General features: G+C 41.3%; 2 protein-coding genes and 1 non-coding gene across 8 annotated transcripts in view; all 3 read right to left on the bottom strand.

Moving 5' to 3' along the window:
- Nucleotides 1-12718, bottom strand: part of LOC115205452 (fibroblast growth factor receptor-like 1) — a 53024-nt gene extending 40306 nt beyond the window's left edge. Inside the window, exons 1-11 of one of the 6 annotated variants that reach the window (XM_029771445.1) lie at nucleotides 12622-12694; nucleotides 11766-11815; nucleotides 11581-11633; nucleotides 11337-11378; nucleotides 11113-11159; nucleotides 10760-10848; nucleotides 10510-10556; nucleotides 10277-10341; nucleotides 9802-9854; nucleotides 8063-9274; nucleotides 7808-7907 (exon numbers count right to left, since the gene is read on the bottom strand). In XM_029771445.1, the coding sequence (XP_029627305.1) occupies nucleotides 7808-7880 (73 nt within the window). In that variant the 5' untranslated portion in view covers nucleotides 7881-7907; nucleotides 8063-9274; nucleotides 9802-9854; ... (6 more) ...; nucleotides 11766-11815; nucleotides 12622-12694. Of the gene's footprint in view, nucleotides 1-7807; nucleotides 7908-8062; nucleotides 9275-9801; nucleotides 9855-10276; nucleotides 10342-10509; nucleotides 10557-10759; nucleotides 10849-11112; nucleotides 11160-11336; nucleotides 11379-11580; nucleotides 11634-11765; nucleotides 11816-12621 lie in introns of all 6 variants that reach the window. The other 5 variants (XM_029771440.1, XM_029771441.1, XM_029771443.1 and 2 more) reach the window with 5 other exon arrangements.
- LOC115206893 (small nucleolar RNA SNORA74) lies at nucleotides 11901-12085 on the bottom strand. Its single transcript, XR_003880873.1, has one exon. It is a non-coding gene; the product is annotated as a small nucleolar RNA SNORA74 (small nucleolar RNA).
- Nucleotides 12719-13641: 923 nt separating the features above from the next.
- Nucleotides 13642-23912, bottom strand: LOC115205453 (stress-70 protein, mitochondrial). Its single transcript, XM_029771446.1, has 17 exons — nucleotides 23617-23912; nucleotides 21933-21991; nucleotides 21713-21800; nucleotides 21268-21449; nucleotides 21024-21148; nucleotides 20820-20893; nucleotides 17744-17850; nucleotides 17464-17626; nucleotides 17257-17349; nucleotides 16691-16900; nucleotides 16386-16613; nucleotides 16168-16272; nucleotides 15944-16061; nucleotides 15748-15842; nucleotides 15515-15607; nucleotides 15212-15352; nucleotides 13642-15014 (listed from the first exon to the last, which is right to left on the bottom strand). The coding sequence occupies exons 1-17, from the start codon at nucleotides 23692-23694 to the stop codon at nucleotides 14931-14933; spliced, it is 2043 nt and encodes a 680-aa protein (XP_029627306.1). The 5' UTR covers nucleotides 23695-23912; the 3' UTR covers nucleotides 13642-14930.
- Nucleotides 23913-24160: the final 248 nt, after the last annotated feature.

Below are 24160 nucleotides of genomic sequence, written 5' to 3' on the forward strand. Positions count from 1 at the left end.
GGTCTTGGCCATGGTGGAGAGTTTGGAATCTGATTGATTGATTGCTTCTGTGGACAGGTGTCTTTTATACAGGTAACAAACTGAGATTAGGAGCACTCCCTTTAAGAGTGTGCTCCTAATCTCAGCTTGTTACCTGTATAAAAGACACCTGGGAGCCAGAAATCTTTCTGATTGAGAGGGGATCAAATACTTTTTTCCCTCACTGTAGTATTACAATAATCAGTTTTAAAAGACAAGTTTGCAGCTGCCTGCAATCCTTCTACTGTACCTCAAACATACTGGGATATGAGGCCTTAAGTGCTTATTTCTAAACAAGTTGTAACCAGGAAACCTATAGAAACTTAAGTCCAGGGTTCAATCCATCCTCCACCCTTTTGACAAGTGGATTTGTGCCAGACTACGCTGCTGGCCATCAGAGGCTTGAAGAGGCCAGTCCAATCCCCAGTCCCCAGTCAGTCCCCATGGTACCAGTCAGTCCCCATGGTCTCATTCAGTCCCCAGTCAGTCCCCGTGGCTTCAGTTAGTCCCCAGTCAGCCCCTTGGGTCCAGCCAGTCCCCATGGCTCCAGAAAGTCCCCAAGGCTCCAGCCAGTCCCCAGTCAATTGTCAGTCCCCATAGCTCAGCAGAGCCTGTATAATCAGCAGCCTGGCTGTGTGCCTATCAGCTGAATCCAATGATCTCCTATTTATTTATTACGTTGTTGCAAGTTTGTTTAGGGGCCTTGATTGGCCAGAAGGCCTTGTTGTGCTGTGAGGTCTCTGGGAGGAGAGGCCATGGCACAAACACTCCCTCACTGACACTGTGCAGTATGCAGCATGTTACTGTCTCATTTAACACCAACTAGACTCCTCATAAATCATTTTCAGAATGAGAGGCTAAAGCGCAAGGCGGGTTCTTTGATGTATGTCCAAGACAACAAAAAGGAAAAAGAATAAACATGGCTGTCACTGCGTCGGAGAAAGAAACCGTTTCTTCAGAGTTCTGTACCGCTGAGTGGAAGTACTAATTAAACAACTTCCTATTTATTACCTTTGGGTACGGTCTGGTTGACTTGGAGCTTTAAATCAGCTCAGAGACAGCAATCTCCAAGCCCATCTGAGCATGTCGGTCCAGCAGATGGCTGGCTGGTCCTGGAGCTGTGATAGCCGGTACAGAGCCATGGACACTGGGTGAGAGTGGCTGAGCATCGGGGCACTGAGCTGGGTTGGGCTGGCAGTGGCAGATAGGCTAGCTAGAGCCTTAGTGTCTGCGGTCAATGTGGGCTACTTCTTTCCAATCCAGACACCACAAAGAGCCAGTGAGAAACAGGAACAATCTCAATGCACTCGAGAGAGGAGGAACAAGAACATTCCACAAACTGGCTGTGTTCACACTTTATTTTCGCTGGCTGGTGTGTGGAGCGTATCTATGCTAGCCCACCCAGTGATGTGCCTGCTCCTGCTGCATCATTCATTGAGGGCCAGCCAGCATGGACTTGGCATTTATCAGCGGTCAATGGCATACAGGTTGCCTGGACTTCCTTTCGCGAGCCCTGCTCATAGCAGTCTTGGGAGTCATAACTATGATTAGTGGAGGATTCATACTGTGAACAAGGGAAAACTGAACTTTGGATTCAACCCACATGGTGAAACTGTGAACACTGTATGATAACAGTTATGTCAAGCACACTCATACACAAAAGTAGAAGCCCTTCAAAAACACCAAACTCTCTCTTGTGGGAAAATAAATACTTGAATGCATGACACTGACACTGTATAAAATTTCTATGAAATGAGGATTGTGAACTCTTGAGCTGACCCACCAGAATAACAAGAGGTATTTGTATATCAGGCCAGCCAGGGACAATACATAACGGAGACGAAACCCAATAGGCTGCATCCCTCACCTGGATCAAAACCAGCACTTTACAATGAACCTGTTCCCGTTCCAAACCTCCCGCATAGCACCTCTCTCTACACTGCCGGAGAGAGACACACGTTTCCCAACATCCTGGGCTCTGACATGACATTCCTAGGATGACTCAGACAAGGCAGAAAGGAAAGGAGCAATCCAAGGACAACACAGAGTGTTTTCCCTTTTACCACCCACCCATTCCAACACACACACACACACACACACACACACTGTGAGAGGAGTGCAGTGAACAGACACCAGGATCAACAGAGAGAACAATGGACTGACTAATCCACAGAATAAGGTCAAGATCTGATTTGCCCAGCAGTCTTGTGGTGGCCTCTCTCTCTGAATATCATCAGGTAGCTTTAGTCAGAGCCCAGCAGTCTCTCTCTGAATGTCATCAGGTAGCTTTAGTCAGAGCCCAGCAGTCTCTCTCTGAATGTCATCAGGTAGCTTTAGTCAGAGCCCAGCAGTCTCTCTCTGAATGTCATCAGGTAGCTTTAGTCAGAGCCCAGCAGTCTCTCTCTGAATGTCATCAGGTAGCTTTAGTCAGAGCCCACCTGGATGATGATATCACACTTAAACCCTGAGACACAATAGTGAGAATTCTACAGTAAGGCCGGTATGTCAACTTTAGAAACATATCACAGGTCATACTGAACTGAATAAAAATGTTTAAAAACAGTCAATAAATCCTTATGCCTAATATTGACACTCAAATCTATATTTAGTCAATTAATTTCAACATTAATATCCAAAAGGAATTAAAATAGGCCACACCCATCCATTGAGGTATAATGCCATACAAAATGTAATGTTGCTTCAAATTAAACAAACAATAATCATTCACTTTGGACTGTGCTTGTTGTTTCCTGAATTTTGTTTTTATTTCCTGCCATTCTGTGGACATGTCAGTGCCAGTGACCCTGAGTCACCAGGGTAGACTAGAGGATCACAGAGGCCAGACCAACAGCTCCTCTCTGCTCCATATAAAGCAACACTTGTTCCCCTGGTTTACCCACACAGCCCAGCAGATGTCATCAGTCCTGCTTTGATATACGTTAACGGCTTTCAATTTGGCAGGAGATACAAACTTACGTACCTCTATATTTCCACAGCAACTCCAAGAAAAGGCATGCTTGCTCTCTGACAGCCTCCTTCCTCCACTGATGAAAACTGGGTTGCTTCAAAAGCCCCATTTATGTGCAGCCCCGTGGTCTGTAAACACAGCGCAGGCCACTCTCTCTGGGTGAGCAGTTATTCATTAAACACATTTACCACTGAGAGGATTTTTCTGTTTCTCTGGACCTTACAGTACATTTGAATGTGCGATTGGACGTAGAGGAAACATAACTGTTAGATAATAAAATAACTGAAGTATTTGCTGAGAATAATTACAGTTGAAGTCGGAAGTGTACATACACCTTAGCCAAATACATTTAAACTCAGTATTTCAAAATTCCCGACATTTAATCCTAGTAAACATTCCTGGTCTTAGGTCAGTTAGGATCACCACTTTATTTTAAGAATGTGAAATGTCAGAATAATAGTCGAGAGAATGATTTATTTCAGCTTTTATTTCTTTCATCACATTCCCAGTGGGTCAGAAGTTTACATACACTCAATTAGTATTTGGTAGCATTGCCTTTAAATTGTTGAACTTGGGTCAAACATTTTGGGTAGCCTTCCACAAGCTGAGTTGGACAAATTTTGGCCCATTCCTCCTGACAGAGCTGGTGTAACTGAGTCAAGTTTGTAGGTCTCCTTGCTCGCACACGTTTCTATTTTCAATAGGATTGAGGTCAGGGCTTTGTGATGGCCATTACAACTTTGGAAGTATGCTTTGGAAGTATGCTATGCACTGTACATTCCATGAGCATTGCCTTTTTTTCTCACTTCTTTTAGCTGTTTAACAATGTCTCTCATTGTCCATTTGGAAGACCCATTTGCGACCAAGCTATAACTTCCTGACTGATGTCTTGAGATGTTGCTTCAACATATCCACATAATTTTCCTGCCTCATGATGCCATCTATTTTGTGAAGTGCACCAGTCCCTCCTGCAGCAAAGCACCCCCACAACATGATGCTGCCACCCCCGTTCTTCACGGTTGGGATGGTGTTCTTCAGCTTGAAAGCCTCCCCCTTTTTCCTCCAAACATAACGATGGTCATTACGGCCAAACAGTTCTATTTTTGTTTCATCAGACATGAGGACATTTCTCCAAAAAGTACAATCTTTGTCCCCATTTGCAGTTGCAAACCGTAGTCTGGCTTTTTTTATGCCGGTTTTAGAGCAGTGGCTTCTCCCTTGCTGAGCAGCCTTTCAGGTTGTGTCGACATAGGACTCATTTTACTGTGGATATAGATACTTTTGTACCTGTTTCTTCCAGCATCTTCACAGGGTTCTTTGCTGTTGTTCTGGGAATGATTTGCACTTTTCGCACCAAAGTACGTTCATCTCTAAGAGACAGAACACGCCTCCTTCCTGAGCGGTATGGCGGCTGCGTGGTCACATGGTGTTTATACTTGCGTACTATTCTTTGTACAGATGAACGTGGTACCTTCAGGTGTTTGGAAATTGCTACCAAGTATGAACCAGACTTGTGGAGGTCTACAATTTTTTTTCTGAGGTCTTGGCTGATTTCTTTTGGTTTTTCCCATGATTTCAAGCAAAGAGGCACAGAGTTTAAAGGTAGGCCTTGAAATACATCCACAGGTACACCTCCAATTGACTCGAATGATGTCAATTAGCCTATCAGAAGCTTCTAAAGCCATGACATAATTTTCGGGAATTTTCCAAGCTGTTTAAAGGCACAGTCAACTTAGTGTATATAAACTTCTGACCCACTGGAATTGTGATACAGTGAATTATAAGTGAAATAATCTGTATGTAAACAATTGTTGGAAAATTTACTTGTGTCATGCACAAAGTAGATGTCCTAAATTACTTGCCAAAACTATAGTTTGTTAACAATAAATTTGTGCATTAAAATGAGTTTTAATAACTCCAACCTAAGTGTATGTACACTTCCGACTTCAACTGTAGGTTAAACAAATTAATAATAATAATAAATAAAATATATACATACATATATATATATATATATATACACACTGAACAACAATATAAACGCAACATGCAACAATTTCAAAGACTTTACTGAGTTACAATTCATATGAGGAAATCAGTCAAATGAAATAAATTTATTAGGCCCTAATCTATGGATTTCAGTTGACTGGGAATGCAGATATGCATCAAATCAAAGTTTATTTGTCACGTGCGCCGAATACAACATAATTGCAAAATGGTTTTCTAATGATCAATTAGCCTTTTAAAATTATAAACTTGGATAAGCTAAAACAACGTGCCATTGAAACACAGAAGTGATGGTTGCTGATAATGGGCCTCTGTACGCCTATGTAGATATTCCATAAAAAATCTGCCGTTTCCAGCTACAATAGTCATTTACAACATTAACAATGTCTACACTGTATTTCTGATCAATTTTATGTTATTTTAATGGGCAAAAAAATTTGCTTTTCTAAGTGGCCCCAAACTTTTGAACAGTAGTGTACATCTGCTGCAGAGGATAAGTTGATTGAGTTAACTGCACCTTAGATTGCAGCCCAAATAAATGCTTCACAGAGTTCAAGTAACAGACATATCTCAACATCAACTGTTCAGAGGAGACCGCGTGAATCAGGCCTTCACGGTCGAATTGCTGCAACAAAAAAACACTACTAAAGGACACCAATAAGAAGAACAGACTCGCTTGGGCCAAGTAACACGAGCAATGGACATTAGTCCGTGGAAATCTGTCCTTTGGTCTGATGAGTCCAAATTTCTGATTTTTGGTTCCAACCGCCATGTTTGTGAGACGCAGAGTAGGTGAACGGATGAACTCTGCATGTGTGGTTCCCACCATGAAGCATGGAGGTGTGATGGTGCTTTGCTGGTAACACTGTCTGTGATTTATTTAGAATTCAAGGCACACTTAACCAGCATGACTTCCACAGCATTCTGCATCGACACGCCATCCAATCTGGTTTGCGCTTAGTGGGACTATAATTTGTTTTTCAACAGGACAACGACCCAAAACACACCTAAGGCTGTGTAAGGGCTATTTGACCAAGGAGAGTGATGGAGTGCTGCCTCAGATGACCTGGCCTCCACAATCACCCAACTTCAACCCAGATGAGATGGTTTGGGATAAGTTGGACTGCAGAGTGAAGGAAAAGCAGCCAACAAGTGCTCAGCATATGTCCTTCAAGACTGTTGGAAAATCATTCCTCATGAAGCTGGTTGAGAGAATGCCAAGAGTGTGCAAAGCTGTCATCAAGGCAAAGGGTGGCTACTTTGAAGAATCTAAAATATAAAATATATTTTGATTTGTTTAACACTTTTTTGGTCACAACATGATTCCATGTGTTATTTCATAGTTCTGATGTCTTCACTATTATTCTACAATGTAGAAAATAGTAAAAATAAAGAAAAACCCTTGAATGAGTAGGTGTGTTCAAACTTTTGACTGGTACTGTATATATAAACAATAATCAACTAGTGTCTCTGCTTGGAAACAAAGTATGATCTATGGTGCCAATTCTGCGGAGGCTCCTCAGAGGAGGAAGGGAAGGACCATCCTCCTCAGTGAATTTCATAAAAATTGTAAAACATTAAAAAAGTTGTACTTTTTAGATAAAATTTACTAAATATATTCACATCACCAAATAATGTCTTAAAACACACTGTTTTGCAATTAAGGTCTACAGTAGCCTCAACAGCATGGTCTAGCTGGAGGACAGCTAGTTTTCGTCCTCCGCTTGGTACATTGACTTCAATACAAAAACTAGGAAGCTCTTGGTTCTCACCCCCTTCCATAGACTTACACAGTAATTATGACAATTTCCAGAGGACGTGCTCCAACCTATCAGAGCTCTTGTAGCATGAACTGACATGTTGTCCACCCAAATCAAAGGATCTGAGAATGAATCTAGTACTGAAAGCATAAGCTACAGCTAGCTAGCACTACCGTGCATAAAATGTGGTGAGTGGTTGACTCAAAGAGAGAGAAAAACAATAGTTGAACAGTTCTGACCGCATTATTTTCTTCAAACATGAAGGAGAAACAAGAGAGAGATTTCTTTCTTTTAACTTTCAGTTTCACTTAGCTAGCTAATTTAGCCTACTCAAAACAACTGGCTCAAACAGAGGGATGCTATGTTAGCTAGATGGTTATGACTATCCAGCACAACACTGGATCTCTTCTAAGTCAAGGTAAACGTTCGGTTTTATTAATATATTTCCACTGGGGCCCACCGTTGTAACGGCTATACTGCCGATTCTGTTGGAAAACGTTTCTTAAACGGAAGCAAACTGTTGGACTAATGACTACACCCTAGATCAGCTAGATGCAGGTCAGAGTGTGCAAGGTGGTCTGTCACCTCAACATTGTCTCTCAAACTGTGTGCAGCTACATTGCAAACTTTCATTCATTGGCTAGGTTGCAACAACCTCATGATGGGTATAGGGAAAATTTGAGTATCACGTAGTAGGCTAAACCTATCGATGTTACATTGAACTGGGTGAATGGACAGTCACCCAATATGCTGTAATAGAAATAAGGCCATGCTCATTTAAAAAAGAACAAAAAAATAATAATCCTCCGTCATCTTAAACGGCACTGATCGCCGTTGGGTGCCTATATAAAGTGTAAAAGATTATATATTATCTGTCAAAAAGGTGCAGTATCACATCCACATATTATTCATCTTTTCATATGGATATCTATTTTCATATGTATTTGTACATCAATGAGGACAGACGAAAGCTGATAATTCTTTCCATATTTAATTTAGGTTATTTGTGACATTGAATACACTGCACAAAGGTAACATGTAGTTGAACCCTTACCTCTAGCCTCACTTGATGACAGCAGAATAAATATCACTGTACACGCAGCCAGACATCCATGCTTAGAGAACATTTTCAGCAACTGCGGTTTAATTCGGTTCTGGAAAAAATTGGCAAAATATATAATTCAATGACAAACGTACGTAAGAACCCTGATTGAGTTAACCCAATTACGTTGAAATTATATCTCCACATTGACATAATTGAATGTACAGACAATTTCAGTGAAGAGAGCACGTTAGTAGGCACACTCACATGTTAGGTCTCCTCCGCCAGCCAGATGCTTTCCACTGAACTGATGTAAACAATTGGTTCACTGTCAAGTCAGACGTAATAATCCAATGTATTGTACAATCAATTATATCGGTATGGTTATCCTCCACATATGAAATTATATTAACTTAAATATATCAACGACCACCTGCCCAAATAGCATCTGATAAAAATAAAAATTAAGAAACGCCACTCCTCACATAAAAAGCAAAAGTTTTGTTTGGGGCGCACTGCTCTCTTCATTCCTGGTGTGCCCGTCTGAATCCCTTTCGCCATGAGGAACATAGGAGTTCTTCCAGGAACAGCTGTGGCATACCATTGGCCAATCCTGGACCGGCTCGGTCTGCTCCTCACGGGCGCCCCCATCGGGTTGGTTCATACCACTCACGCATACAATAACTTTTTACAATTTGTGGTATTATCTTCCCTCGAGACCGTAAAGATGAAGTTGCAAAACATTCCCTGCCATTTTCAAATAAACGGTCCAGTTAGACATCGAGCGAGATATTGGCACTCATTTAAAAGCACGGGTAGTCAAACATTGTCTCCCCCCAAAATGTGACCGTTAATTAAGCACTTACACCAGTCCGCAGATCCACCCCAACGCATTTATTGTACATGGATTCATTTGGGGTACCCACAATTTGAATAGTCTATTATGCTATAAACAAAATTAAACGCAACAAATGTGTTTATGACATGACTCATTAAGGACAATTTTATTTTACACCAATTGAAAGTAATTTCATGCAGTTGGGCCCACAATTGAGGTAATACAATAATTTCATTGTGGTACATTTGTTCAGAAACACTGGCATGTCAGGATTATGCAATGATCGACTCCACAGGATAAAACAGGTGGGGTCATATGAACTAGTGGTGCAGGTCAGCTGTTTGTTCACCAGCAGATTATTTATATTCACCTGCACCCAACCAAAATGCAAGTTAGAAATGACAAATTCACAGCCCGTCTGATTTGCACAAGAATTATATTCATTGATTTTATTATAAATCATTCAGCCCAACAATATTTCACCCTAAACACGCCAACCACAGATGTAGCCACAGGGATTGCAGATTGAGCCGCACATCACTGAATCCTGCCAGTGGTGGTTGAGCCAATTGGTCTGGCATTGTCAATCACCTGCAGGATGCAGCAGTCTATACCCCATCCAAGTCCAGACAGGACCAATCCTGTGGAAGTATACATACATTTACATTTCAGTCATTTAGCAGACGCTCTTAACCAGAGCGACTTACAGTAGTGAATGCATACATTTCATACATCATTTTCCTCCCCCCCATACTGGCCCCCCGTGGGAGTCAAACCCACAACCCTGGTGGTGCAAACACCATGCTCTACCAACTGAGCCACAGGGAAGACAAATCTCATTACAGAGACATTAGTATACATCCAACATGACAAATTAGTGTCTCAGGTCTTCTAGTCAGATTGTTGTAGATGGAGACTACGTCAAACTGTGCCAAAGTCCTGGGTTATTCTCCCAAGGAAAAGAGATCACCAACGAGGAAGTAGCCTCTGCCATGATTATGAGTACAGCTTGGGTCTAAAAGTCACTCCACACGTTATAGATACATTACCTTTAAATCCTGTCCAAGCAACTCACTGCTTTGACTGGTTAAAGCTAAGCTCTTATCAGTGCACTTGGACATGACCGTACCATTTGGGTTCAGAAATCCACAATTTAATAGTGCTTTACCTTGCAGCAACTCCAATTGAGCCATCAATCCAGCCCAAGCATCTCCAATATTCCTGTGGAGGAAAGGAGAAAGCTAATGAGCAACGTATATAGACAGTAAGAGTCATTCAGGAAGGGTTGTGCTCAGGGTTCTGGAGGTTCTTCACTAGACATTGAGCAGGTGACATGCCATCACTGCACAGTACATGTCTTAGCTATAAATTTGATCCATCCTCACCTTCAATGGAGTTGTAAAGTAATATTTCTTAGTCAGGTTTCCCCGAAACATCAAATTAATTTAGTTAGGAATGATCGAAGTCCTTACAGCACAAACACAATGTAGCAGCCATACCAGCCATTAATAAAGTGCTCAGAATTGAAGTTGTCACCAGTAAGAAAGCTGGGTTAAAGCTATAATGCTTGCATCACTGCACAGCATGTTTATGAAAGTACTGTTTGTGTTGGAAAATCACTTCAGATGTTTAGAGTGCATTACCTTGCAGCGACTCCAATTGAGCCATCAATCCAGCCTAAGCATCTCCTGTCTCACCTACATTATTCCTGTGGAGGAAAGGAGAAAGCCTATGAGCAACATATACATACAAGGACAGTAAGAGTCATTCAGGAAGTTGTGCTCAGGGTTCCGAAGGTTCTTCACTAAACATTAAGTAGGTGATAAATGTCATCATCACAGCACAATACATGTCTTTTAGCTATAATAATTCCCACCATCGTCACCTTGAATAGTTGAAGCATTCCTTAGTTGGGAAGTTGTCCTGAAATGCAAAGAAATTGAATTAGTTGTTTTAGTAAATACTGTGCACACAGTACCAGCCATTATAAAAATGTGCTCAGAGTTGACTAGTCTTCACCAACAGTAAGAAAGCTGGGTTAAAGCTATAAAGCTCTCATCAGCGCACAGTAAGTTATGACAGTACCATTTGGGTTCAGAAATCCCCTTATGTTAAAAGGTCATTACCTTGCACTTGGTCTGGCCTGGAGTTTGGGGAGTCACCTGCAGGATGCATAAGTCTATATACCCCCATTCAAGTCCAGACAGGAACAATCCTGTGGAAGTACCCACAAATCTCATTACACATCCAGACACAACATTAGTATACATCCAGACAACATTAGTATACATCCAACATGACAAGTTAGTGTCTCAGGTCTTCTAGTCAGATTGTTGTAGATGGAGACTACGTCAAACTGTGCCAAAGTCCTGGGTTATTCTCCCAAGGAAAAGAGATCACCAACGAGGAAGTAGCCTCTGCCATGATTATGAGTACAGCTTGGGTCTAAAAGTCACTCCACATGTTATAGATACATTACCTTAAAATCAAGCCATCAAATCCTGTCCAAGCAACTCAATGCTTTGTCTGGAAGATGAAGGAAAATAATATTAACAATATGTAAACAGAATGTAGACGTGAGGTATTCAGGAAAGAACTGTGCTCAGGGTTCCGAAGGTTCTTCACTAGACAATAAGTAGGTGATAAATGTCATCATCACTGCACAGTACATGTCTTTTAGCTATAATTCTGATCCAGCCTCACCTTCAATGGAGTTGTAAAGTAATATTTCATAGTCAGGTTTCCCTGAAACACCAAAATAAATTTAGTTAGGAATGATCGAAGTCCTTACAGCACAAACACAATGTAGCAGCCATAAATAAAGTGCTCAGAATTGAAAAGTCGTCACCACCAGTAAGAAAGCTGGGTTAAAGCTATAATGCTCACATCACTGCACAGTAAAGTACTTGTTCATGGAGTTAAGCTACAACTGCTGAGCCATCCTCACCTTCAAACATATTGAATAGAGTTGAAGCGACTTCAATTGAGATGAATTTTTTCCTGAAATGCAAAGAAAGACTGCTTAGACCTTGCGCTATAAGCAAGTAATATGTAGACAAGCATCGAGTCAATGGTTCATCACCATACATAAGAATGATGTGTTAAATCACTGCACAGAACATATCCATTTACAATATTCTTATTCTCGCCTTCAATAGTTGGAATTCATTCAGCAGGATTTCCTGAAATGCGAAGGAAAACAGACAATAAATGACTTAGAATATAAAGTCACTAGTAACTACAGATGCGGCTGTATTAAATTACATATTTGTTAGCCCTTCTACTAGGGTCGCCCCAGTGTGAGGGTACAGCCCACTCTCAGAAGGGCACAGCACCAACAACCACTAAAACAGTGTCTGCTGCACCAAGCCACATTAGCAGAGCCCTTCTCTCCCAGCAGTGTAACACTAACTCAGGCATGGGGCTGGCCTGTACAGCTGACTACTCCTGGGTAACGAACTAGCCAGTCGTGATTTTGTCAATCTAGAATGTTAGAATGTGGGGAAACAGCTACCTTGAAGGGGATTATGTTATTCTCACTTGCAGCCATCCCATATCTGATGACATGTGCAGGTAAAAACAAAAGTATGTATCACTTGTGACAAAACACTGAAACAAATGGTAGCGAGTTAATAATTTAGCCAACTTGGCCGAACTTTTGCGTGGCACCACGTGTCATCTCGGCCTTGCATGTGAAACTTGCAAATTATTAAATTAAACGTTAACCATTCCAACTTGCCTCTCCAAAACAGGCAATAGTAAAATGGCAGCCATTGCAACTACTAACTACCTGAACAAGGTAACTTTAATCGTATATTTAAGTTACTTAACGTTAGCTAACTTAGCGTTTAGACAGTAGAGTTTGTTTAATTAGCATTCCTACATTGCCTCTTCTGCAAGTTCCACACAATTGTTTTATTTAGCTAACGTTAAATAAAAAGTAAACTGGATTTTCACTCAAACTTTCCTAAAAGCAGGAAACGCTTACCAGACGACAAATGAACACGTCTGTCCTTCTTCCTCATGTCAAACAAAAAGACTGTACTCAAGCTCCTTGCAAATTTATAGTCCTGTTGGCACCATAGACTACAGTTCCGCTGTGAATTGTGGGATAGGTCGAAACCTCCAAAAAAGAAACGTTGGCAGCTGTGACCTTATGCCGCGTTCACAACTTCTGGGAACTCAGGAATATCTGACTCCAATGTGTTCTTGGGGGGGGGTCCGACTGGGAAAAATCGATTTGAAGTCATCCAACTCGGGATCTCGAGCCTCCTAGAACTCCGGCTTTCCGACCTGACGATCACTGGCATGTATTCTTCCAAGTTCCCAGTTGTTTTGAACGCGGTAATGCCCGAGTTGGACGACCATTCAAATCGATTTTTCCCAGTCGGAGCACATTTTTTCCGAGTTCCCAGATGTTTTGAACACATTGAAGTTGGAGATTTACGAATTCCTAGTTGTCTTGAACGCGGCAATAAACTGCCAGCTTTCCCGACGAGTCGTAGTGGGAGGACCACACGTCATCGCGTGACGCAGTTTACTACGATATTTTTTTTTTTTTAAACGTAACCTTTATTTAACTAGGCAAGTCAGTTAAGAGCAAATTCTTTACACGGCCAAACCCGGACGAGGCTGGGCCAATTGTGCGCCGCCCTATGGGCCTCCCAATCACGACCGGTTGTGATACAGCCTGGATATGATTGTTATATCAATATTCATAAATATTTGCGCATTAAAGCGTTTCCACCGACATTTCTCGCATAATGAATTTTAGCTCCACAAAAAGATGCCACATTACCTAGTGTATTTTGTTTTGTCGACATTTGTAAAGTTTACCGAAAAATGTCGGTGGAATTTTTTTTTTATTCGACATACTTTATTCTCATAAAAAGAGTGGATGGAAACCTGGTTAATGGCTGTGACAAATACATTTGGCTTGACTCCACATCATCTGCCTCAGTCCCAGCAAAAGTACAATGTATCGCCAATTCCTCATATCCAAAACCACTGTTGAAATTTAGAATTTTATTAGGAAAGTTAGCAACAGTAATTGAGAACCCAAATATCAAACCAATCTCCAATTTGACAATAAATCCACATCATACCAGACTGGTTTTCTCCTTTTCAGACTACTGCTGCCAACTATTTCTGTCAGATAGGCAGCAGCTCAATCATCATACAATAGTTATGGCAAAACAAAATCTATTTGTATGCGTCGTAGCTTCTAATCATTCTCTCAGCTTATACCCATGACAAAGTCAAGAAGAATGAGTGACTTCATGCTCCTCTGTACTGAATGGAATAACAAATAAAGATTCAAAATGTCTAAGAATAGAAATAAAACCCTGCAGTTGTATTGTCGTATTATACATCTTTAACCACACACACACACATGACTTTACTCATATCACAGTACATATGCCAACTGTTTTCATAGAGCAGATATACCAGATAAACAGAATGGAGCTAGAGAAAAGCCAAGCTTCTTCTATTGCATTTCCACTGTTGTCCAGTCAGTTGAACAGACAAGCAGAGCTACATGGAAAAATGAAACCCAAAATGGCATCACAGTCAGACTAACACAATTGCTATAAACAGTTCACTACTTCACAACAGAAGCAAATAAATGTTTCTTAAAATGGACAGGATATATAGTCTTTCACAATTAAATTACAAAGGGGTGGAAGAACATACACTGAGTATGGTTACATGCACACACTAATGAGATTATTCTGGATAGTCAGATTAATATAATAGTTCAATTTAAACATTGACAAGCTTTGCAAGAAGAACGATTTCCCTAATAATCACGTTTACATGGACACATGAAATCAGGCTACCCGATGGCACTCTGAAATATGCTGAAAATCTGTAATCAAAATATTCTACCACCGCATATATGATTCCGAATTTGGACATATAGTTTGTATGTGAAAACGAATTCTAAGACGCACACATTCAGTTGTTTCCGAACTCTCATTTCGCCAATTACAAATGTTTACATGTCCTGGTGTTTTAATCAGCGTATGCTTACTTCGATTTTGACCTTATGCCGATTATGATAAGCAGAGTAAGGTGTTTACATGACTATTGCATAATCTGCCTACTGCCATAATCTGTTTAATATCAAATTATTACTGTGCATGTAAATGTACTCAATGACATACCGTATACTTTTTACTGCAAAAACACAGTATGTGAGAATGACTAGAACGCAATAGCCGCCACTCAGGACAACAGGTCTACACTCCCAAGCCCATCAGTCCATGTCTCCAGACAACCACAAGTGCAAAGGTTTTACTGCTGGCCTTCCTTCTTCTCTCCAGCTCCACCTTCTGACGATCCAGAGCCACCGTTGCTACCTTCCCTCTCTGATGCCATCTGAGACCAAATGGAGAACAGCTGGTTAATAAATATAACAGCAATATATCAAATTGACCCATTGTGAAAGAATGTTGGGCTCTTGATTGACAAGCTAAGCAACCAATCCAGGCTTCTTCCAGGCTGGCCACAATCCTTTACAAATGCAAGTGAAGAAAAAAAACTATTGGACAATGTTGGGGTGCTGAAATAATTACCTTCTTGTAAGCCATTTCGAAGAGTTTGAGTGATGCCTGCTGAAGGGTGGTGGCAGCCTGTTTGATGTTTTCGCCAGTCTCTTCATCCTTCCGTGACAGCAAGTCTCTCACTTTGGCAATCTCTTCCTTCAGTTTGTTGCACTGAAAGATGGGGAAGAAACTCATATTAGGACTACTGGAATTTCCTGATATTTGGGATGTTTCAGAGGCATAGTTATGTACATTTTGCTGTTCAGTGTCCTTGGGTTTTTGAAAAAAGCTTTAGAAATCCTACGTATTATTATAATAAAATGTCCCACATACCTCATCAGCAGGGAGCTGATCCTTGAACTCCTCCATCTTGGATTCAGTGTCATGGACTATGCCCTCGGCCTGGTTAACAGCCTCAACACGGTCCTGGGCAAAAACAAACAGGACACCAAGGACAACTGTCAGCATTCAGTCACACCTTATTCAAAACACAGCTCAACTCCAGCTGGGGATGTAACTGATAAAAGTTAAACGGACAGCTGATGATAAGAGAATGTCAAACCTACCTTTCGCCTCCGGTCCTCCTCTGCATACTTCTCTGCGTTCTTAACCATGTTTTCAATGTCGTCCTTGCTGAGGCCACCAGAGGACTGGATAACAACTGGAGAAGTGAAGGAGAAGCAGTGTAAAGTAAAAATACATTACTGAAATCCTACTAACAGAAAGCATCCATTTCAAGGGCAGGTTGTTTGATGATCTTACTCTGCTGTTCGCGGCCTGTGCCCTTGTCTTTGGCAGAGACGTGGACGATTCCATTGGCGTCAATGTCGAAGCAGACCTCGATCTGGGGTACTCCACGTGGGGCAGGGGGGATTCCAACCTACATGAGGGAAACATCAGTAAGACATTGTTTACATCAGATACACCAGAGACTTTAAAGATATCCTATTAAAATTTAGTTAGTATGAATCAGCCAGGACACTTACCAGAGTGAACTGTCCCAGGATCTTGTTGTCTGCTGCCATCTCCCTCTCCCCTTGGCACACCTTGATCTCCACCTGGGACTGACCATCAGCTGCTGTTGAGAACACCTGAATGAGGAGGAGGAATGCATCAGTACCACTGATGAGGTAAGACAATGAAGTATATACACAATTCATTTAGGTTTCACCAGACAGAACAAATTTGGATTTTTGTCCCGCACCTGGCCCTTCTTGGTGGGAATGGTTGTGTTCCTGTTGATGAGTTTGGTGAACACCCCTCCGAGGGTCTCGATACCGAGAGACAGTGGTGTGACATCCAGAAGGAGCACATCAGTAACATCTCCAGCCAGCACGCCTCCCTGGATGGCAGCTCCAATGGCCACAGCCTCATCTGGGTTGACTGACTTGCTGGGAGCACGGCCAAACAGGTCTTGGACTGTCTGCTGGACCTGAGAGGAGACCGTAGAATGGAGGGTCAGAGAGGGGCAGATGATGAGGTGGGATAGAACCTGGGAGATCTGCTCACCTTGGGCATACGGGACATGCCACCGACCAGCAGCACCTCTCCAATGTCCCCCTTGGAGACCTCAGCGTCCTGCATGGCCTTCTGGCAGGGGGCCACTGTCCTGCGGATCAGGTCAGACACAATGCCCTCAAACTGGGAGCGGGTCATCTTCATGTTCAAGTGCTTGGGGCCAGAGGCATCCATGGTCAGATAGGGCAGATTGATGTCGGTCTGTGGGAGAAAAAGTCTCCGTAAACATTTTTTACATCAAGATTGAGAGGGAGGTAACATATACAGGTTTTACATATTTCATCATCCATACTTGAACCATCTTACATTTGGATGATGGACAGCCTAGCTCAGAGCAGTGATGCAGTGGAATTTGATGTTTGTTAGCCCTTCTACTAGAGCTGCCCCAGTGTTAGGGTACAGCTAGGGGTTACAGAGCTTACAACACAAACCATGAGGGTCAAGGGACTGTATAAAATACAAGCAAGTCATTTCTGTTGACCAAGATCTTGTTTATTCGAATCATTAGCTTGCCAATTAGGCAATGAAATAAATGTCTGCTGTGGGATGAAACTCACCTGCAGGGATGATGACAGTTCACATTTGGCTTTCTCGGCTGCCTCCCTCACTCTCTGCAGAGCCATGCTGTCTTTGGTCAGGTCAACTCCAGACTGGAAGGAGAAACCAAAGGTGTGATAAAAATGGCTGGCTTGAATGTGGCAGATGTGCTTGGTCAGATAAAGGTATCACATAGTTCTTTATCCAGGATACTTCCCCCTTCTCACCTCCCTCTTGAACTCCTTCACAATGTGGGTCAGTAGGTGCTGGTCAAAGTCCTCTCCACCCAAAAAGGTGTCTCCGTTTGTGGACTTCACCTCAAACACGCCCTTCTGGATCTCAAGGACAGAGATGTCAAAGGTGCCACCTCCCAGGTCATAGACTGCAATGCTGCAAGTCAGGGACAGGTGTGAAACATGAGCTAAAAGCATGGATAAAAATAAGGTCACAGTCATTGCTTAGGTATCGTAGAAGTTTTCCAGCAGTTTGTAGGGTTGTTATAGTTACATTCTGTCCTGAGTCTTGTCCAGACCGTAGGCCAGAGCAGCAGCAGTGGGCTCATTGATGACTCGCAGCACGTTCAGCCCAGCAATCTGACCAGCATCCTTTGTGGCCTGTAAACAAAATGACCTACTCATTACACAGCGTTTTTCATTAGTGCCGGCTGTCAGCTATTCACTCGGTTAGACTCATTTTCAGCCTGCTACATTTTCCACTTCATATTATTTAGGCTACTTTTAATTTCAAGTTTCAATTCGTTAGTCCGTCGGGCCCCCTCCTGCTAGAATGAACATATGCATCTTCTAGCGATCTATTGATAGGGCAGGCGCCTGTCAGTCACAAAGCGAATGATGGCAAAGAAGCACAGCAGAGAGGGAAAGGCGACGCGAGAAGTTTCACTCTTGCCAAAATAAGCCAACTGCGTTTCTATGGGCTTATTTTGGACCTAAGCTTGTCGCCTGCCTTCCTGCCTTTGGGACAACGGCTCCCTTTGTTAGGGCGGAGACATGAGCATATTGTCATTACATACAGGTGTGGTTGCATTCTGGTCCAAATATGATGGTCCTTCGGTCTGATGAGTCCAAATGTGAGATCTTTGGTTCCAACCCCTGTGTCTTTCTGAGACGCAGAGTAGGTGAACGGATGATCTCTGCATATGTGGCTCCCACCGTGAAGCATGGAGGTGGTGTGATGGTGCTTTCCTGGTGGTTTATTTAGAATTCAAGGCACACTTAACCAGCATGGCTACCACAGCATTCTGCAGCAATACGCCATGCCATCTGGTTTGTGCTTGGTGGGACTATCATTTGTTTTTCAACAGGACAACGACCCCACACACCTAAGGCTGTGTAAGGGCTATTTGACCAAGGAGAGTGATGGAGTGCTGCATCAGTTGACCTGGCCTCCACAATCACCCAAACTCAACCCAGTTGAGATGGTTTGGGATGAGTTGGACTGCAGAGTGAAGGAAAAGCAGCCAACAAGTGCTCAGCATATGTGGGAACTAATTTAAGACTGTTGGAAAAGTATTCCTCATGAAGCTGGTTGAGACATTGTAAGCAAAGCAAAGCTGTCATCAAGGCAAAGGGTGGCAACTTTGAAGAATCTCAAATATATTTTGACTTGTTTAACACTTTTTTGGTTACTACATGATTCCATGTGTTATTTCATAGTTTTGACATCTTCACTATTATTCTACCATGTAGAAAATCGTAAAAATAAAGAAAAACTCTTGAATGAGTAGGTGTGTCAACTTTTGATGGGTCTTTATTTAAAATAAATAAATAAATAATGTGTGTGTGTTTAATATGCATTTTATATTGTATTATACATGGCGCATTTGGAAAAGAGACCTAGGTCTCAATAGGTCTTCCTGTCAAAATAGGTTAAATAAAAAAAATAAGACATTTGAGTAATTTAAATTGTAAAGTCATGTCTTTCTACACAATATCACAAGATATTTTCTAATCTGGGAGTTAAAGATCTTTTCAGAGCTGATCCGATTTGTCAAAAGTAGAGGTCGACTGATTATGATTCTTCAACGCCGATACCGATTATTGGAGGACCGGAAAAAAAAGCCGATACCGATTAAATCGGCAGGTTTTTTTTGCGTGTGTGTGTGTGTGTGTGTGTGTGTATGTATATATATATATATATATATATATAAAAAAATCTATTTTTATTTATTTCTATCCATCCAAAACATATAATAATGACAATTACAACAATATAATAATGACAATTACAACAATACTGAATGAAAACTTTTATTTTTACTTAATATAATACATAAATAAAATAAATTTAGTCTCAAATAAATAATGCAAAACAGTGTTGGAGAAGAAAGTAAAAATGCAATATGTGCCATGTAAAAAAGCTAACGTTTAAGTTCCTTTCTCAGAACATGAGAACATATGAAAGCTGGTGGTTCCTTTTAACACGAGTCTTCAATATTCCCAGGTAAGAAGTTTTAGGTTGTAGTTATTATAGGACTATTTCTCTCTATACCATTTGTATTTCATATACCTTTGACTATTGGATGTTCTTATAGGCACTATAGTATTGCCAGCCTAATCTCGGGAGTTGATAGGCTTGAAGTCATAAACAGCGCTGTGCTTGAGGCATTACGAAAAACTGCTGGCAAACGGAGGAAAGTGCGGTTTGAATGAATGCTTACGAGCATGCTGCTGCCTACCACCGCTCAGTCAGACTGCTCTATCAAATCATAGACTTAATTATAATAAACACACAAATATAAGCCTTAGGTCATTAATATGGTCAAATCCTAAAACTATCATTTCGAGAACTAAACGTTTATTCTTTCAGTGAAATACAGAACCGTTACGTATTTTATCGAACGGGTGGCAACCCTAAGTCTAAATATTGCTGTTACATTGCACAACCTTCAATGTTATGTTATAATTATGTAAAATTCTGGCAAATTAATTACGGTCTTTGTTAGGAAGAAATGGTCTTCACACAGTTCGCAACGAGCCAGGCGACCGAAACTGCTGCATATACCCTGACTCTGCTTACACTGAACGCAAGAGAAGTGACATAATTTCAGGCACCGCATTGATTATATGCAATGTAGGACAAGCTAGTTAAACTAGTAATATCATCAAACATGTGTAGTTAACTAGTGATTATGTTAAGATTGATTGTTTTTTATAAGATAAGTATAATGCTAGCTAGCAACTTACCTTGGCTCCTTGCTGCACTCGCATAACAGGTAGCCAGCCTGCCACGCAGTCTCCTCGCGGATTGCAATATAATCGGCGTCCAAAAATTCAGATGATCGATTGTTAAGAAAACTTGAAATGGGCCCTAATTAAATCAGCCATTCCGATTAATCGGTTGAGCTCTTAAAAAAAGCCCAATTTGTGAAGATCAGAATCGGGCTGCCTGTTTAAACGCAGCCAGACACAAATACACTGATCAAAGTTGAGAGGCTTGATAGAGCACCAGTCGGTGAGTCAATGGCAAAGGCATAGCTAGTGACAAAGTGACTTTCGGTCACCAGTGTTTGCCAGTAATGAATGATTAAGCAGACAAAGTTGAAGAAAGAAAGTACGGCTGATACCTGTCTCTGGGAGTCATTGAAGTAGGCTGGCACGGTGACAACTGCATTCTTCACATTGTGACCCATGTAGTTCTCTAAAACCAGGACAACGTTACAATGAGTGCATGTTTTTTTTAGTACACAGACAGGGGTAGTTGGTAACAGAGAATTGGCATGCTAGTTTTCCCTATGGGGGCAATGAAGACTGATTGATAGGTAGATTACCTGCTGTCTCCTTCATCTTCATCAGCACGAAGGCACCAGCCTGGCTGGGGGAGTAGAGCTTTCCATGTGCCTCGACCCAGGCATCACCATTGGAAGCACGGACAATCTTGTAGGGCACGTTCTTCCTGTGAAGCCACAAAGAGAACCCTGTCATGAATTTATCTACACCTCAAAATCATTTCTAACTAATGATGCCTTACAATGGCTAGTAAGGTATATAAGAGATATATAGTAAAACACTCACAGGTCCTTCTGAACCTCTGCGTCGTCGTAACGACGACCAATGAGACGCTTGGTGGCATAGAGGGTGTTGTTAGGGTTGGTGACTGCCTGTCTTTTGGCTGGCATGCCAACAAGTCTCTCGCCATCAGCTGTGAAGGCGACCACTGAAGGTGTTGTCCTTGCTCCCTCTGCATTCTCCAGTACCTGTCACAACAAACTAGTCAGTAACAGTCTAGAAAAACAACTATCAAAAGATGATTTCAAAGACGGTCTCTTCATCACACAGGTCAAACATTCGTAATTAAACCCCTGATGAAATGATAACCTGTGCTTCTACATCTGCATTGCTTGCTCTTTGGGGGTTTTAGCCTGGGTTTCTGTATAAGCACTCCGTATAAGGGCTTTATATATAAATGTGATAACATGCCAGAGGGTGACAACACTGCCATCTCAAAACATAAACTGACCTTTGCTTGTTTTCCCTCCATAACAGCCACACAGGAGTTTGTAGTACCCAGATCAATCCCAATCACTGATCCTTTGATTGCCTCTGATCTGGAAAACAAAGTAAATCAAGGTAAGCACAAATGGTCAGAGATGTTCTTGGATGCTATATTGATCAATGCATTTACATATTAATTAGTTTACTTGGGAAAAGAGTTAGAAACTTCAGTAAAGAATACTCACGAATAGTCACGTCTGGCCACAGACCTGAGGGCATCTTGCTGAAATCCATTCCAGCAAGCCTATGGGGAAAATATTGGTTAGCTACCGTATCATGACTACTTATTAGTGAAATCTGTCCTAAACCCTTTTCAACCAATAAATGAAAACAAACTGGTATATTTTAAATGAACACAGGGAATGGATACACAATAATCCTAATGTGGTCTAAAAACGGTGTCTATGAATTCAATTGTATTTATTAAGGATCCCCATTGCAGCAGCTACTCTTCCTGGGGTCCAGCAACATGAAGGCAGTTAAGAATGAAATAGCTACATAAATTGTCTAAAATGATGTTTGGTTAGGACATTTGAACATCATGCCCTGGGACACCACAGTGAAGGTCACAGATGTTATTTTCACGTGAGACAGTTAATGACGCCCCCTTTATAACACGACCTGCACATTTCATTAACTTGTTATCTTACACAAAATAACAAACCACTAAAGGGCTTGAAACCACTTGCAATTCAATCACTTCAAGCGGGTAACGTTAGCTAGCTAGCTATTACTTGTCCCTTAGTAAGCTCCCACTATGGTCGCTAATGTACATTACTTGGTATGTCTATTCAGACGAAGAACACATGATATAGTTAAAGAAAACATCCTGGCTAACTCCGGCTTGGCGAAGTTAACTAGCTAACTTACAGTAGCCAGCTTGCTAACTAACAGTACAACTAGTCACGCCTTGCCAGGCTAACATTTGCTGCCTAGCTCTTCTTCTTGATGGGAGCCTTCCATTAAGATAGTCAGAGAATAAGCTAGCTAATGCTAGCTAACAGTTAGTTATCCGACATGACTATTGTTAAAACTTCTTCAGCATTGGTGGGTCCCCTGCGGGACGGTTGAGCTAACGTAGGCTAATGCGATTAGCATGTAGCTGTAAGTAACAAGAACATTTCCCAGGTATTTAGACATATCTGATATTGGCAGAAAGATTACATTCTTGTTAATCTAACTGCACTGTCCAATTTACAACAGCTATTACAGTGAAAGAATGCCATGCCATTGTTCGAGGAGAGTGCAGTTTTGAACATGAAGTTATTAATAAATAAATTAGACACATTTGGGCAGTCTTGATACAACAGTTTGAACAAAAATGCAATGGTATTGTTGGATCAGTCTAAAACGTTCTAAATTGCACCTGGGCTGGAATAATACATTATAGACTTTCTCTTGCATTTCAAAAATGATGGTACAAAAAAAGTTGGTTTGTTCTTTGTACTATCTTTTACCAGATATGTATTAAATTCTCCTACATTCCTTTCACATTTCCACAAACGTCAAAGTGTTTCCATTCAAACGGTACCAAGACTATGCATGTTATTGCTTCAGGGCCTGAGTTACAGGCAGTTAGATTTGGGTATGTCATTTTAAGCAAAAATTGGAAAAAAAGGGGACGATCCTTATTAAGAGGTTTAACTAGTTGTCTTTTTTCGGGATGGCAGCTTTATCCATCAGATGGTACTCAGCTAGTAGCAAACGATGTTAACTAGCTACTTTAGCTGCGACATTTAACGTTAGCTAACGTTGTTAGCTATAACTAGCCATTACTGCTTGAATTAGTCATCCTTCATGTCCAATTACACCTCTTGGAAACATAACTAACATTATTTGTCAATTGTGTAACAATTGTGGCTGATTTACCTTCTTTATCAAGGAGGACACACTTGAGCAGTTTGGAGAGGGGAGAGACCTTGAAGCTGTTCTTGCAACGCTCAACATTTTGACAATTCTGGCTTTAAAATGGAGCCCCAATGAAAATCCAAATGTTGACTTTATATCGAATTTAAATTAAACCCGCTGTCTGTATATCTTATTTATCAAGAAATATATCTTTCCCAATATAAAACGAGGACTCTTTCTCCTGTCAGACCCGGTATGGTAGCACGACTGCTCTTCATTCAGCAACGCAGTTGACTTGAAACTATGATCTCGACTTATCCAACACATGGGTCGCTCTATGCATTGTGAAACTGACCCTTTTTAGTAGCCTAAAGATTGCCTGAGTCAAATGATTTCTTTTGAAATAGAAATACTTTCCCCATGTATTATATTTAATTATCACAGACAAGATATTCACAGAACACCAGGAATGTATGTTTAGTGTGCAGTATGATTATTTTATATGATACATTCTGCTAAAACATTATCATGATCAGACGCGGCTATCACACACCATGGGGCTTAT

This window comes from Salmo trutta, chromosome 13 (genome assembly GCF_901001165.1).
Source record: "Salmo trutta chromosome 13, fSalTru1.1, whole genome shotgun sequence".
Taxonomy (NCBI): domain Eukaryota; kingdom Metazoa; phylum Chordata; class Actinopteri; order Salmoniformes; family Salmonidae; genus Salmo; species Salmo trutta.

Excerpts from the sequence above, each read along its gene's own strand:
- LOC115205453 (XM_029771446.1), bottom strand. The coding sequence starts at position 23,694 with ATGTTGAGCGTTGCAAGAACAGCTTCAAGGTCTCTCCCCTCTCCAAAC. Across the intron at positions 16,901-17,256 it reads AACTGTCATCATCCCTGCAG|ACCGACATCAATCTGCCCTA; the intron begins GTGAGTTTCATC and ends TTTCTCCCACAG. Across the intron at positions 16,273-16,385 it reads TTCCCACCAAGAAGGGCCAG|GTGTTCTCAACAGCAGCTGA; the intron begins GTGCGGGACAAA and ends CTCCTCATTCAG.